The following is a 16,020-nucleotide window of genomic DNA, read 5'->3' on the forward strand; positions in this document are numbered from 1 at the left end:
AATCTATCTAATATACCAGAAAAATATTCTACCGAAGCAGCACTCCTCAAAAAAAAGCAATGTTTCGCCCTCTCTATGAAGGCATTATCAAGCTTGATAATAACTTCATAGAGAGGACGAAACGTCGCTTTTCTATTATGGTGGTACTATATATTATTGATGCACCTGGATCAGCTGCTTTTGAAGACTTGCAGTCGTGATTTACCTACGCAAAGTGCTGCTCCAATTTTCTTGCTTTCTTCTATCTAATATATTCATCTCATCTATCTATATCTCCCTCTTGAGCCATCTCTCTCTATATATATGTATATAATTATATATTAGCACACCATGTCTCTGTCCTTTTTACCTAGTGACTAAGAATGAGAGGACCCGACATAAGGGTTTGGGTTCAGGTTTGGCCCCACAACCCGGACATATTGCCAGATTGGCGTTTGAACTGCCAATCCAGCAAATTGACTGTAGCAACTAGACAGGGGGGGAGAATCAGGAATGTCGACTGGTGTGAGGTCATTGGGGTGTAATGAGAGAAGCCCCTTTCAATTGTCCTTGGAATTTTATTGCTAAATGTCAAATGGTCCTCAGAGAGGGAAGAGAAGACGAGATACCTAGAACTGAATTGCATAAAATGCAGACATTTCCACCCTCTCCCTCCCCACCCAGTCCTTGCATGTGCTTTAAGGTGTACTCCCCTTTTCTCTTTTCCAGTTCTCATTGTCATGCGGCGACTATAGAAACACGAGAGGCGGTGAATAGTAGTGGCGGATTAGTTTATTTACACGTGGCCACCACAAAGTGTGAACAATTAGTGTTTATTTACATACATGGAGCAGATAGAATAAAAAATCAGGTTATAGCAGATCAGATCCAAGCAGTCGCCCCTAATCTTCTCTGCAAGTCAGGACTATGACACATCGTACCAAGACCCCTCTACCCCAAAATCTTATTCGGCCTACTTCCATCAGAGGTTTGGAGCACTAGTTCCCACAAATCCTAGGTCCGGCATTATCCACAGGAGGACAAATAAATACAATGTATTGCAAGGCACCAGAGAAACCTGTAACTATATATGGCAGGAAGCCACAGCTGGGGCTGAACCCCAACAGCGATACCTGTGTGACCCCCGCCTTAAAGGTGCAAAAGGGGAAATAAAAACAATGACACAAGGTGGACAGAGTGTATAAAAGAGAAGGACGATCCTTCCCTCATACAGCTCGACACCATGTGTCCAAATTATTATTAAAAAAAAATACTTGCTTGTCCAAGCTGCCATCATTCAGTGCAAAGGGTTAAATAAATGTGCAGCAGAGGACCCCAAAGTCATGCAAACAAGAAACGGCAAGTTAGGAATGGCGCCTCCATGCATGCAACGCAGAGGAAAGGCATCTACTAGCTGTAGTTTCCCATAGAAACATATCTAAAGACCCCAGAGTTGTGCGGACACCCACCATGACCCTGCTGTGATGGGTGTCAGCATATTTCTCTCTCTCGCTACTTTACATCCTATACAGCAATGCTATTTTCCATAGGAGGTAACGTAGTACACAGACTTAGGGACAGGGAGACTACACTAGGATGTATACGCAACCAGTACCATAGGAGGGAACCTATTCTATAGGCATGGACATTGCAAGAGGTCCTCAAAGATCTCCACGTAAATAAAAACATCCACTGTTTACGTCCCAATGCAGGAAACCCATCCTGGAATCAGACTTCTCACAGCTGAGCGTCTGGTCCAATGCTTTGTGAGCTTAAAAAGGCCTGAAGTGTATTAAATCTCCCAACTTGTACCAAACCCCTCAGCATTGCAAGCCATTGTGAGTTCCAGGGCCTCTCATCTAACCATCAGTAGTAGATGATGGGACAGACCTGGACAATCCGAAGCAAGAGAAAACATTAAAACCACCTCGTCCTACACAGATAGAAGGCACAATATGGAAGTCACCAGTCTTATCTTAGTCGTAGATGAGCACTGTGCCGCCTCTCGCCCTACGATGACAGTGATGACATTTGTAAAAATTGTTAAAATCTAAAAGCAGCAACGTGTTAGGGCACAATACACCCAGTTAATAATAAAGTCATCCAAATCTTATAACCGTAACAGCGTCCCGGCGGTCAGCGCTATAGTGACCACAAGCATGCACATGGCCTAGTCCCGGGAACAGCACTCACCCCCTGCTGCAGACATGGTGCACCCGGATACAAATCATACTGCGTTACATATGGTATATGTATATATGGATACAGCAGGTTAGTAGCAGCAATGTAAGGATCACCATGACCTGGTTGCACTGAGCCCTGTGACACAGAGCGGACTTCCTATGGATTGATAAGCAGCGGGTTGTAGCATATATATACACATTGTCCTATATATATACATAGATACATGTATAGTAGTACAGTCCCAGAGATATCCAGACCAAGAAGCCACCGGGACTGATAGTCATGCAGGGCCAACCATTGGGTGGCGCTGGTCTAGTTATCAGCACCAAGGGTCCCGGGAGGCGCGTCCACGGCACAGGCTGTCGCTGCGCTGCCAGGTGCTATGGATCAACGACAAGGCGTCTTCACACTTCTTCACACAAGACTCAGAAATTAGCTTATGAGGAAGGTCCACCTAAAACAAGGATAGAGTCAGACATAACAGGCTCCTGAGGGGCACCTAGAGATCACCCTCCTGATGTTCAGTCATTACAGTACAGGGAGCCATTGATTCCTTTAATCACTCACCTGGTATAAAGATTTCCAAGATGCCCTCAGCGTGGAGAGAAACCTCTCGAGCTCCTGTCTGCAACTGAAATACAGGACCCAGGGAAGCAGGAACTGACTCCGCTCCTGGCTGAAATCCTGTAGGAAACAAACCACAGATTTATCAGTGCTTCTCTGCCTGGTTTTGGGCGTAGAAGCACTGATATAATCTCAATTTTATTCCAGCGACTAAGCCACCTCCACGCCATGTCGTTGTGGAGGGGCAGAGCCGCCGGCGGAGTGGGCAGGCACGAGGCGAACATCACAGAGTATTCACTGGTTAATGTTCGCTGATTTTTACAAAACAATTGGCCAGGTCGGGGCAAGCTTCTTGATGTATCCCCCATGGCAGTGGGGGGAAGCGTTGCTTTATCATATCCTGGATCACGTCGTCTCTCCAGAGATTGTGGGGGACGTTGAGAAAACTTTTTTTTTTTTTTACAACTTTTTAGTGTAATTGTGACAAAATTAAACTCTATGGAGAAGGGAGTGAGAGAAGGACCCTGCTGTAGAGCCATGTGTCTGAATGGCACATCACTGTCTGATCTAGGTAATGAGGTGTGCCATGTGCGGAGGTCGCTGCCCATTGCGGAGCAGTGGAGCTTTTTTGGGGGGGGACAGGCATTGAAGCACATTTGTTACATTTATTGTGTGTGTCACTTGTAAGAGGTATAAATACTTACCAGTACACAGTACTCCTTCCCATCCACAGTGCTCACACACGTAAGGTCTATTAAATCATTAATGCCAAGGGCTCGGAAAAAGCTTGTTTGACAATCCTGGTGGCATGTGATGATTTTGTCTTTTGTCTGAACTAGACAGCAGGGAATACACGGGGAGGGGACATCACCTTGAGGTATGACCTGTGGAGACACAGTTATACATCATAACCAACCAGCAGAATAGCAAGTGCCGCTCTGGAGTATAACACAATATCAGCAGTTTACATAGATTATGTGTAATGGTAATAAGAGATAACATATAGTATTATATGTGGTATGCGTGGCACAGCGACTCACCCCTTTAGATACAGCTTGGCACAGATGTAACATCCAATCTGCCATTTCTTCTTCGTTGGCAGCGCTCAGCTCCAGGGAAGGCTGATCAGTGAGGATGATCTGAAACGAATGGGCCCTGTCTGTGGTGTTGGCCCTCCTGCATCCTCCACACTGCTCCCCCCTGCAGGGTAGCACAGGCAAATTAGTAAGAAATATAGGAACCAAGTACAATATAATCAGACTGCAATGTCAGACTCTTACCCCAGATTGACTGACAGCAGGGGGATGACGTCCGTCCTTTCTGGGTACTGGTATAAGATTCCATTACTAGAAGAACGCAGTTGCAGACGAGTCAGAGAGAATACATAGCAGCAGAAGTCACCCTCGTGACATCCTGACCTCTTACCTGAGAACCACGTAACACGTCTTCCAGGTCTCCCTGCCCAAGTAGGACACGCTTGCCTTGTAGTGAAGGATCCCTTCCTTGGACACGGCCTGGTCTCTAGATGAACAGTTTGGCTCAGAGAATCCTATGACTTCATCAAAAGGATCTTCCCAGTGCACAAGTCCATAGTAAAGCATGACCACCTCTGAAGCCTACAATGCAGCCATATATAAATGCACTTTCACTCTTTCCACAGCCATGACAGATGTGACCTAGTCCCACTCCCCTACAGCCGAGTACAAGGTCATAAGTAGCTTCTGAATTTTACCTCAATTCTGGACTCCTGAGACACAAATTTTGCCAGTGCAAGTCTCTCCATGGTGGCATCGGTCAGGATACCAGGGTATGGCGGTTCCCGACACCCATTTATCATGGCCGACTTTAACGCAGAGATAAAGACTCTAAAGGGAAAGACATCATGTCATCAGATGCTCCATCGTAAAAAGCGATATTGGTCGGCGGTTATCAGACCGCCATCTGCTGCCAGACTCACTCAGTCAGTGACTGGTCCGACGTGTCCACCAGAAACTGGCGCCGCCTATTTGTACACACGAGGGTCACAGCCTGCTGATCAAGCCCGACCTGTCAGAGATCAGGGAGAGAAGCCATGAGAGCAAGATCAATGACAAGCAGAGACCAGGACATGGCCAGACACCCACCGAGACATAGTCCAGCTCATTGTATGATACGGCTTCCTCTACCATGTACGGTTTATCAGCAGCCCCTGAGCAAGACAAACTGCAAGTTAGTCACAGACTGGACCCCAAAGGGGACCCTTACAGGATGCCAAAAGGGGTCTGACCTTTCCTCAGCAGGTAGATGTAACAGTCAGTCAGCAGCACATAGACCAGCTGCAGGTCTCCCTCCATGTGTCCTGTGCTCATCCGGAACATCTAGAGAAGAGAAAGGACAGACAATGTAACACAACAAGAAGCTGGGATCCCCTCATAGGCCACTCCGGGAGGACCCCTTACCTTAAACAGCTGCTCCTCATTCTCTTTGAAGACATTAATCATCAGTAGCAGGAGAAGGTTATTATCCACCCTGAGGAGACAAGATCAATGTCAGCAACAGAGGAGAAAAATTCTCTTATATTATAGCCAAAAGATTACACCTCCACTATATCAATAGCTGAGCTCCCTGGATATCCTAGAACAGTGATGGAAAATCTGTGAGTGCCCGCACTATAACCAAAACCCACTTATTTTTTGCAAAGTGTCAGCATGGCAATTTAAGCAGTAACTTATTGCTTCTTGCTTTTCAACAACAAAACAGTAGAAAGGAGGAAACATTTGGATCATCATAACTTCCCTCCTTGGTCCCTTGAACAGATAGAAACGCATAGCTCGGAGCAGGAGATCTAATGATAATCGAGCTCTGTCTACACCGCCTCGTCTCTTTAAAACAGCACTGAACCCGGCACATCCTGGTACTGAAAACTCTATGCTGGTGTGATGGCCTAGGTGCCCACTGAGAGGGCTATGACCGTGCCATAGGTTATCCACCACTGTCCTAGAAGACCAACTTATAGCAAATCTCCCCGAAAATACTTATCCTACTGATAAAAGGGCTTCTTCTATACCCACATACATAACTATACCAATATCTGGACTCCCTGTACATTCTTCTATTACCCACTTATACTGATAACAGTATTTTATATATGAGGATACCCCTCTATAGCACTAGGTGCATCTTGATAGTCACTGTACTCAAGGGCAGCCATGAGCATTGTACCTGAACTCGCAGGGATGAGGAGCTTCAGCAGGACTCCCTTGTCCTTCCTCTACACCGGAGTCTTCGGCGATGCTCAGCACTGGACTACTATTCCCACCAGAGTCTGTTGTAAGGTTCGGCTTGGTGCCTGAATGCTCCATTAGCTCTTTAAGCGGCGCTTCTCCTTGTGTTCCTTGTTCTTTTTGTCCAGCATTCTCAGGGCCACTAGGAACATGTGCTGGTTTGCTCTGGCTTGCAGGGTCATGGTCGCCACCACTTGCTGTAAGAGCGTTTGGACTCTCTGGGGTAAAGTAGTAGAAGTCCCTGGGATCCTGCAATCCCTGGTTAATGTCTTGGCTCTCAATGCCACCGGGGGTCTCTCCCGGGGAGCAGGTCCGAAAGGAATGATCTGTGGTTTCTGGATGAGAGTCCCAAATCTCAGGGTCCAGTTGTCCGTTCAGCTTTTCAATGACCTCGCTCAGAGGTTGTCCCACTCGCTCCATGGATGTGTCCTGCATCTTGGGTAATCTTAGGCCGGGTTCGTTCAGTTCACCAGATTTCTCTTCAGTGCCGCCATTGCAGACATTTGCGCTGTGCTCACTCTCCGGGTCATCTGGTTCTGAGGTGCTGGGGAGGGGTCGGTGGCCGCCGTCTTCTGAACGAGCCTTCTTACGCTTTCCTCCTCTTTTCTTTCTTACTATTCTGAAAAACATTACAAAAAATGTGAGCAAATAAACAAGCGAGAGTAACCCCGACTGAGGCCGATCAACCTAATGACTGGCAAAATAAGAGAGACTTATGATGTCACCAGCAATTAATAGTGGTCCGAGGAGGACAACGCTGTGCAGGCAAATACGACTGATATTCTGGGTTCCTGCTCCTCATCACTCACCTTATTACCTCCAGCTCAGAGTCGTTTTCCGTGTACGTAGTGATGTTGGCACTGTCGCCTATCTTCCGGGATGCTCCATGCACGGGGGTTGAATCAGAGGTGGAGAGGCCATCGGTCACATCTTGGCGATTGGCCTGAGGGGGTCGATTAGAAGACAAGGTGGTTTCTGAGGAGGTGACTTCTAGCTCTGAGTCTTGTGTGATGGGGTCACTGGTGTCCGGCGTCTCAGCTGCTGTGCCCGGCCCTGGGGTGACATCAGAAGGTGACAGATCTTGTGTGAACGGGTTGTATCGGTGCCCTGAAGGCTTCCCTTGCGTTTTAAGGCCATTGAGCACAAATGGAGCAGAGCAGGGGAAGCTGCTGCCGTCATGGAGGTCTCCATCTGTATGGGACAGGCAGGTGACAGGGGAGCGGGGAGATCATAAAGAATTGTTATTCACTCACTTAGGTATTCCAAATAAATCCAGGAGGCGATGGGGATTCCAAACAAATAAAGACCCTGGACATTTAGATACAGCAAGACTTCCAATTTAAAAGATGCTATTATTTGCGGTTATCAGCCAGGCCTGCACAGCAAGGCTGGAGAAAACCCCAATAATCCAGTATCCTCTTCAAGTGCTGGAATAACGGAAGTTCCTAGTTATTAGGGGTTTGTATACTTTATACTCTCACATCAAAGCCTATATTCTCAGCGTCAAACCTGACAACTCCAGAGCTGATAACACATCAACGTGCCAGCTCCTCAGCATGGCAGCCTTCGCATCTCACCTCCAGCTCTGGAGCTGTCAGGGGATAAAGAGATTAACCAAAAAAATGTCACTAGGGAGAGGGGAGATACATCACTCCACAGAGTGATGATTCAGGAGGACATTAAACTTTGGGGGAATCAGCGTCCATTGAACACACATGCAGATGTGCACACATATACAGGCATTATACATATAGATAGACCATCAGGTTAGCTGCAAAGCACAGAGCTGGTCGGTTAGTAACAAAAACACCTCAAATCAAAAGTAGCATCAACACAGAGGACAAGAGCGACCCCCGCTGGCCATCTGCAGGGTTGTGAGGCTATATAAAAGTATCTCATTTCACTACATGGACTCTGAAAGTGCTTTTTACAATACAATCTTCCTCTAGTATTCACCAGGGAGTAGTGCAGACGGAGGGATACAGCACAGGAGTCACATAGAACCCATGCGGGACACAGCGGTCTCCTATAATAATCTTTATTTATACAGCGCCATCAAATTTTGTAGCATCTCCTGTTCTGATCCATGTGGCTTCTATATGAGATCAGTGCACCAGATCCCTGCACCCAGTTTGGATTCTGCACATTCCCACCTGACTACATGCGGCTGATTTTCTTTCCAGCAAATACTAGAAGAGGATTGTGTGACATACTGCCGGAGTCTATACAGTGCAGCACAATGCAGAGGACAGTCTTGTATCTCCGATTTTCAGGAAATGAGTTCATTACTTTTAGTTCCTCTCTTTTGTCAGTGGATTCTGAGTCACCATGCCCCAGGCCCCTTTACAGGGGGTTTCATTGGGATTGGATTTTGGAACTGGTGTGAACAGGGTGCGTTAGTATCAACAACTAGCAGCGTTAGGACATGACATGGAGATTAGTGAGGACTTCAGCAAGACACAAGATGCCAGAAGAGAAATCAAATGACAGAAAGGGAGAAGTGAGGCAAGATGTGAGAAGTGGAGGAAAGGGATAGTGCAAAGCAAGGAGGAAGGGATAAAGAGAAAACAAAAAGAGGAGAAGAAAAAGAAGGAATAAGCAGTAAACGCAGAATACAAGGAGGAAGAAGCAGTTTAGGAAGCAGGAATACGGCTGGTCCCCACCTTCCCAGTCTGTGCTGGGGACAGACGGCACCGCAGGGTAAACATCTCCAAAATCATAATCTACAGAGACCAGGGACAAAAGAGTGGATTAGAAACCAGTGCAGACGGACCCTGAATCACAGCAGCTCCATGTTCTTAAAGTGTGAAATCCAGCGCCCCTAAAGTCACAGCTCCGAACCAGAGCACCACCCCTACCTTCACTGGACGGAGCAATGGCGCTGTCATCCCATTCCAAGTTAGTGGAGTTGATTGAGTTGAAGGAATTGAGAGACAGACTGTCAGAACCACGAACATTGCTGGGAAGACGGTCCTCAAAGTCAAGAAGATACTGGGGCTTGTAGTACTCTGGCATGTAAGGGGCCAGGTCCAGGTAAGGAGCATCCTGTAGGCAAGAAGAAAGCGTATACACTGTACAACATGGTCATCTGTTCACATATATACATTATATATAAATATATATGAGAGAGAGAAGAAGACAATGTAAAACTGCCCATTAAGGATTAACTAGCAGAAACAAAGTAATCCCTGTGCAGCCTTCCAAAATGAGAGCTCCAAGCTATACAGAGTGCAGGAACCCACAGAGTAACCACATGACAAAGCTCCTCACATGTCCTTCTCACTAAGGCTGCAGCAACAGGGTAAAGAAAAGCTTCTTCTACAACCTACATTACTTATCCGGTACTGATCCTGAATTATACTCCAGAGCTGCACTCACTATTCTGCTGCTGGTGCAGTCACTGTGTACATACATGACATTACTTATCCTGTACTGATCCTGACTTACATCCTGCCTTATACTCCAGAGCTGCACTCACTATTCTGCTGCTGGTGCAGTCACTGTGTACATACATGACATTACTTATCCTGTACTGATCTTGAGTTACATCCTGTATTATACTCCAGAGCTGCACTCACTATTCTGCTGATGTACTCACGATGTATAGTGCGAGTATTGTCCAAAGTGTTAATAATGTGTTCAGCAACAAAACATCCAGATAATTTTGTTATGAACTACAATCAATGTATAAAAGTTCAATGGAGTCCTGGAAGTGATGAGATGGATCCCGAATCCCAACCTCATCCAATCTGAGATTACATGAATAGAAAGCCTACATCCACAGATTATATGTGGTTAGTTCTCCAAGATGTTTGGAACAACCTACCTGCCGAGTTCCTATAAGAATCTATGCCATTTGAAGACAAAATGTTGTCACCTCATATATTAATGCGATTTAGATTTCTCTTTTTTAACATTTACTTTGCATATTGCCAACTGATAAACCATTAACACTTTTACATCTCACTAGTTCACTACTCACCAGCTCCAGCTCAAACCTAATGAACTCCAGACCTGACACGAGGGTGAGGAAGAGGGTGAGATGATCATGGCTGCAGACCAAGGCGTTCCTGGAAGAGAACACAGAACTTTATATAGCAAAAGAACAGGAGAAAGGGGGGGGGATGCCACGGCATACACAGAGAAAAAGGGGGGGTGTTGCGGCAAGAATGGAGCAAAGTGGGGGTGCACAGTGGCACCACGGCACATATGGAGATGGGAAGGGGAGCTGTGACATGTAAGTATAGGGTTCTGCACCCAACACTTACTTGTAATAGTATTTCTGTAGAAGGCTTTGGTTCTCCTGGAATAGCCTCAGGTAACTCTCCAGGGAATTCTCATTGAGTGCCAGGTACAGCCAGGCCCGACCTGCAGGAGACAGCAGAGGTCAGATGTCTGCAGCGAATCACTGCTGGTCACTTGAGACCACCAATACTCACTGCGGCCCAGAAGCGTGGCCACATTTTGCTGATCCTCGATCTGCTTCACAGCTTCTCTGCGGGTGAAGTGGACGACAAGCACCCAGTACCCCGAGGAGATGTCCTGCAGCCTGCACAGGAAGACACGACCCGGTCATGACCTCTGCTCTGACCCTTGATCTCACATCACATTAACTCCCACTCACCCGTAGAGCAGAGCATGGTCCAGGTGCTCACACAACCTCTGCAGGACGCGGTCATGGTTGCGGATAGCGGGGGTCTCATCCTCACATGCGGCAAAGTAACTCTGCAACTGAGAAGGAAAACAAAGGCGCGTTACTACAGAAAACCTGCATAAATCCTCTGTGCTGCTGAGGTGCGGCTCCTCCCATTATAGAAATCTCCATCAAATTCCAACAAGAAGAGAAAAAGGCTCCTGAAATACTCTGTGCTGCTGGCTGGTAAACACACAATTTATGTCACTAGGTTAGGAGTCTACGCCTTGCTCTGGAGCCTTACCATAAGCCGTTATTACAGTAATTTATTGCACATGTTCACACTAGGAAAAGGGAACTTCAGATGCCACAATGTCACATCACACGCAGTCACGAGATCCAGAGCTGATACTTAAAGGAACCACGACCTGTTAGACTAACACTTGCCCAAACCCATCAGAACCATGCATTTAACGGGTTTCAACTTAAAGCTGCAGCCCAAAATGGCTGATAACAGGGAGCAATAGATATTGATAACAAAATTTCAGCATCTAATGAAGGCCGTGGCGGCTTACACACAGACTGCAGGTGCCTTCCTCGTGACTCCGTAACTGTATTTCCTGATGATCGGGATTCTTCACGTCCATGGAGACATAAACTGGTCTCATAACATTTGCGGAACCCGTGCCATCTGCTATCATGCCAGCCCCCGGGCACTGAGACATGGGGGGGGGCTGGTAGTGCCAGTGGAAGAGCGGGTACATAAATCTAGGTTTAGTTGAGATGGCACATTACAGGAGAGGTGGGAAAATACACACTCCACCCCACAGATACAAGGGGGTCCTGCTGTACAAATGGCTATCAGGCCCCGGTTATTTCTGGCTCCTCCACTCTCTCCAGCTGGCACCAAGGCAGTGGCAGGGTCACTACAGGTCACAAGGTCTATTCTTACAGAAAGGCCACATCCTGACTTAGGAGGGCCCCAAAGTCTGCTGCCCGGCTTATCCAGGAGCCCATCAGTGGGCAAACAGCAGGTCAGAGGCAAAAACAAACATAAGAGGCAAAGCTCAGACATCTGGCCTTGGAGTCTGAGACTCCGCTCCAGGAAAACAAGCAGCAGATCCCAGGAGATTCCCAGTGACGTCAGTGCCCACAGTATACTACACAGGGAGGGGCATCTGCTGCCATCTACACTGTAGGCTTATAGCGGCCACCCACTGCAGCTCACAGCTGGCACCCGCTAAACACCATGTACCACAACTCACAGCTGGCACCCATTACCCCCATTGCACCAGTCCTCACAGCTGGCACCTATACTGCAATGTTTCCCTGCTGGCATCTATTACCCACTATGCAGACTGGCTCACGCCTGACAGATGGCACTTGTTACAAACACTACACCAAGGCTCACAGCTGCAACCATTACCCACATTGCACAATGGTTCACAGCCTTACCTACACTGCTACACCATGGCACACAGATGGCACCCTTTACCTACACCGCTGCACCATAGCACACAGATGGTACCCTTTACCTACACCGCTACACCATGGCACACAGATGGCAGCCTTTACCTACACCGCTGCACCATGGCACACAGATAGCACCCTTTACCTACACCGCTGCACCATGGCACACAGATAGCAGCCTTTACCTACACCGCTACACCGTGGCACACAGATGGCAGCCTTTACCTACACCGCTACACCATGGCTCACAGATGGCACCCTTTACCTACACCGCTACACCATGGCTCACAGATGGCACCCTTTACCTACACCGCTACGCCATGGCTCACAGATGGCACCCTTTACCTACACCGCTACGCCATGGCTCACAGATGGCACCCTTTACCTACACCGCTACGCCATGGCTCACAGATGGCACCCTTTACCTACACCGCTACGCCATGGCTCACAGATGGCACCCTTTACCTAAACCGCTACGCCATGGCTCACAGATGGCACCCTTTACCTACACCGCTACGCCATGGCTCACAGATGGCACCCTTTACCTACTCCGCTACGCCATGGCTCACAGATGGCACCCTTTACCTACACCGCTACGCCATGGCTCACAGATGGCACCCTTTACCTACACCGCTACACCATGGCACCCTTTACCTACACCATGGCACACAGATGGCACCCTTTACCTACACCTCTATGCCATGGCTCACAGATGGCACCCTTTACCTACACCTCTATGCCATGGCTCACAGATGGCACCCTTTACCTACACCGCTATGCCATGGCTCACAGATGGCACCCATTATCCAACAAGCTACACAGCTATCACCTATTATCCCCAGTGAACAATTAATCAAAGCTTGACCCATTACCCATCTGAAACCATGGCTCATTGCTGGCACTCGAAAGATTCATTGTGACAACTCTCAGTTGCCGGCCATCATCCACAGCGCACTGTGAAGCAAAACTGGCAGCCATTACTCAGATACCATAAGAGCTAACAGCTGGCACCCATTACCCACAGTGCACCATGTCTGACAGCAGTGGCAGCAGGGCTGGGGTGCGATGCTGCGTGGCGCCATTCTTGCCCAAGGCCTCTCAGATTCCTCACCACCTGTTGGGGAGTAACCTTAAAAAAAACAGGTCAGACTGTCTTGATCCCGCACCCACAACTAAACCAACAAGAAAAAATAACAGGTCAGACGCCACTGAGAAAGCATCAACGTGATCCAGTCCTAATGTAGACCCGCCATAGCGATGGCAACAAAAACACAATAGAAACTAAGAAAGGAGCCGGCATCAGAATATTATAGAGCATCCAGTGCATCCATGTTTATATATAATGCACAGTCTATATGAAACCCTGTGTATATATAATGTCCAGCCTGTAGGACGCCCAGTGTATATATATATATAATGCCCAGCCTATAGGACGCCCTGTGTATATATATATATATGTAATGCCCAGCCTATAGGACGCCCGGTGTATATATATATATAATGCCCAGCCTATAGGACGCCCTGTGTATATATATATATATATGTAATGCCCAGCCTATAGGACGCCCGGTGTATATATATATATAATGCCCAGCCTATAGGACGCCCGGTGTACATATAATGCCCAGCCTATAGGACGCCCGGTGTACATATAATGCCCAGCCTATAGGACGCCCGGTGTACATATAATGCCCAGCCTATAGGACGCCCGGTGTACATATAATGCCCAGCCTATAGGACGCCCGGTGTACATATAATGCCCAGCCTATAGGACGCCCGGTGTACATATAATGCCCCGCCTATAGGACGCCCGGTGTATATATAATGTCCAGCCTATAGGACGCCCGGTGTATATATAATGTCCAGCCTATAGGACGCCCGGTGTATATATAATGTCCAGCCTATAGGACGCCCGGTGTATATATAATGTCCAGCCTATAGGACGCCCGGTGTATATATAATGTCCAGCCTATAGGACGCCCGGTGTATATATAATGTCCAGCCTATAGGACGCCCGGTGTATATACAATGTCCTGTCTATAGGACACCCGGTGTATGTATGTATGTATATATATATAGATATATATATATATACACACAATGTCCTGCCCATAGGATGCCCGGTGTATATATAAGGTCCAGTCTATAGGACGCCCGGTGTATATATAATGTCCTGCCTGTAGGACGCCCGGTGTATATAAGGTCCAGTCTATAGGACGCCCGGTGTATATATAATGTCCTGCCTGTAGGACGCCCGGTGTATATAAGGTCCAGTCTATAGGACGCCCGGTGTATATATAATGTCCTGCCTGTAGGACGCCCAGTGTATATATAATGTCCTGCCTATAGGACGCCCGGTGTATATATAATGTCCTGCCTGTAGGACGCCCGGTGTATATATAATGTCCTGCCTGTAGGACGCCCGGTGTATATAAGGTCCAGTCTATAGGACGCCCGGTGTATATATAATGTCCTGCCTGTAGGACGCCCGGTGTATATAAGGTCCAGTCTATAGGACGCCCGGTGTATATATAATGTCCTGCCTGTAGGACGCCCGGTGTATATAAGGTCCAGTCTATAGGACGCCCGGTGTATATATAATGTCCTGCCTGTAGGACGCCCGGTGTATATATAATGTCCTGCCTGTAGGACGCCCGGTGTATATATAATGTCCTGCCTGTAGGACGCCCGGTGTATATATAATGTCCTGCCTGTAGGACGCCCGGTGTATATATAATGTCCAGCCTATAGGACGCCCGGTGTATATATAATGTCCTGCCTGTAGGACGCCCGGTGTATATATAATGTCCTGCCTATAGGACGCCCGGTGTATATATAATGTCCTGCCTATAGGACGCCCGGTGTATATATAATGTCCTGCCTATAGGACGCCCGGAATGAATAATGTCCTGCCTATAGGACGCCCGGTGTATATAAGGTCCAGCCTATCTGTCAGTACACACAGCAGAGCACTGCACAGTATCACATGCAGCCAGCAGGGCGGACATGACAGGTGTAGTATGCAGATACACGGGGGGGGGGCGTCACCTTCTTCACAGACAGGTTGATGTTCTCCAGGATCCGGTCCTTCACCTCCCGCGGATCCATCCGCCCTGACACACCGGCTCCCGACCTCCGGAGCTGTCATGTGACTGGAAGGAAGTGAGGCTACGTCACCGCGGGCAGGGCGGAGCTAAACCGTGCTGCGGGGGGTGGGATTATGCTAATTTAGAAAATACAATGCTTTATTCAGGCGGTGGTTGGGCAGGCGAGTCTGGGGGGCGGGGCCGCATAGTTGTTTTGATACATAACACGTGACTGATGCTAGTTCTGTTCTGAGATCATTAGCATTGCGCAGGACTACAACTCCCAGCATGCAACGGGTGAGTGTTATCACTACTGTTCATAGAAACCAATCACATTACAGCTATCATCACTGACTTGTGTCACCAGCAACCAGAGCTGCAATCTGTGCTAGCAATATGGCTGCAGGAGCTTCTGCTACATTAAGTACAGAGCCTGGCAGACACCGCACTGCGCAGACTCTCCACAGGGGGCAGTAACCTCCATCACAGGTATCAGATCTTCCTGTATGGTGAGGTGCACTGCACACACTCTCCACAGGGAGGCAGTAACTCCCATCACAGGCATCAGATCTTCCTGTATGGTGAGGTGTACTGCACAGACTCTCCACAGGGGGGCAGTAACTCCCATCACAGACATCAGATCTTCCTGTATGGTGAGGTGTACTGCACAGACTCTCCACAGGGAGGCAGTAACCCCCATCACAGACATCAGATCTTCCTGTATGGTGAGGTGCACTGCACAGACTCTCCACAGGGGGGCAGTAACCCCCATCACAGGTATCAGATCTTCCTGTATGGTGAGGTGCACTGCACACACTCTCCACAGGGAGGCAGTAACCTC

The 16,020-nt window shown here is 48.0% G+C and overlaps 1 protein-coding gene across 4 annotated transcripts; it reads right to left on the bottom strand.

Moving 5' to 3' along the window:
* Positions 1-753: 753 nt before the first annotated feature.
* On the bottom strand, positions 754-15,290 carry PLEKHM2 (pleckstrin homology and RUN domain containing M2). 4 transcript variants are annotated; one of them, XM_072155316.1, is made up of 20 exons: positions 15,142-15,290; positions 10,615-10,721; positions 10,430-10,539; positions 10,259-10,358; positions 9,973-10,060; positions 8,849-9,035; positions 8,654-8,713; positions 6,800-7,043; positions 5,929-6,609; positions 5,166-5,235; positions 4,994-5,084; positions 4,851-4,915; positions 4,685-4,773; positions 4,460-4,592; positions 4,153-4,343; positions 4,008-4,073; positions 3,768-3,927; positions 3,432-3,611; positions 2,731-2,847; positions 754-2,617 (listed from the first exon to the last, which is right to left on the bottom strand). In XM_072155316.1, exons 1-20 carry the CDS (start codon positions 15,199-15,201, stop codon positions 2,483-2,485), a joined length of 2,934 nt encoding a protein of 977 aa, XP_072011417.1. In that variant the 5' UTR covers positions 15,202-15,290; the 3' UTR covers positions 754-2,482. The 4 variants fall into 4 exon arrangements, with proteins under 4 accessions (XP_072011417.1, XP_072011415.1, XP_072011418.1 ...); XM_072155314.1 differs by having other exon boundaries at positions 6,800-7,181; XM_072155317.1 differs by lacking the exon at positions 8,654-8,713.
* Positions 15,291-16,020: the final 730 nt, after the last annotated feature.

This window comes from Engystomops pustulosus, chromosome 6 (assembly GCF_040894005.1).
Source record: "Engystomops pustulosus chromosome 6, aEngPut4.maternal, whole genome shotgun sequence".
Lineage (NCBI taxonomy): Eukaryota > Metazoa > Chordata > Amphibia > Anura > Leptodactylidae > Engystomops > Engystomops pustulosus.

What these genes read in the sequence shown, in the direction of transcription:
- PLEKHM2 (XM_072155314.1), bottom strand. Translation starts at nt 15,201, where the DNA reads ATGGATCCGCGGGAGGTGAAGGACCGGATCCTGGAGAACATCAACCTG. An exon ending in TTAGGTTTGAGCTGGAGCTG is followed by an intron (nt 9,036 to 9,972) that starts GTGAGTAGTGAA and finishes TCTTGCCTACAG; the next exon opens with GATGCTCCTTACCTGGACCT. An exon ending in ATGAGCTGGACTATGTCTCG is followed by an intron (nt 4,774 to 4,850) that starts GTGGGTGTCTGG and finishes GATCTCTGACAG; the next exon opens with GTCGGGCTTGATCAGCAGGC.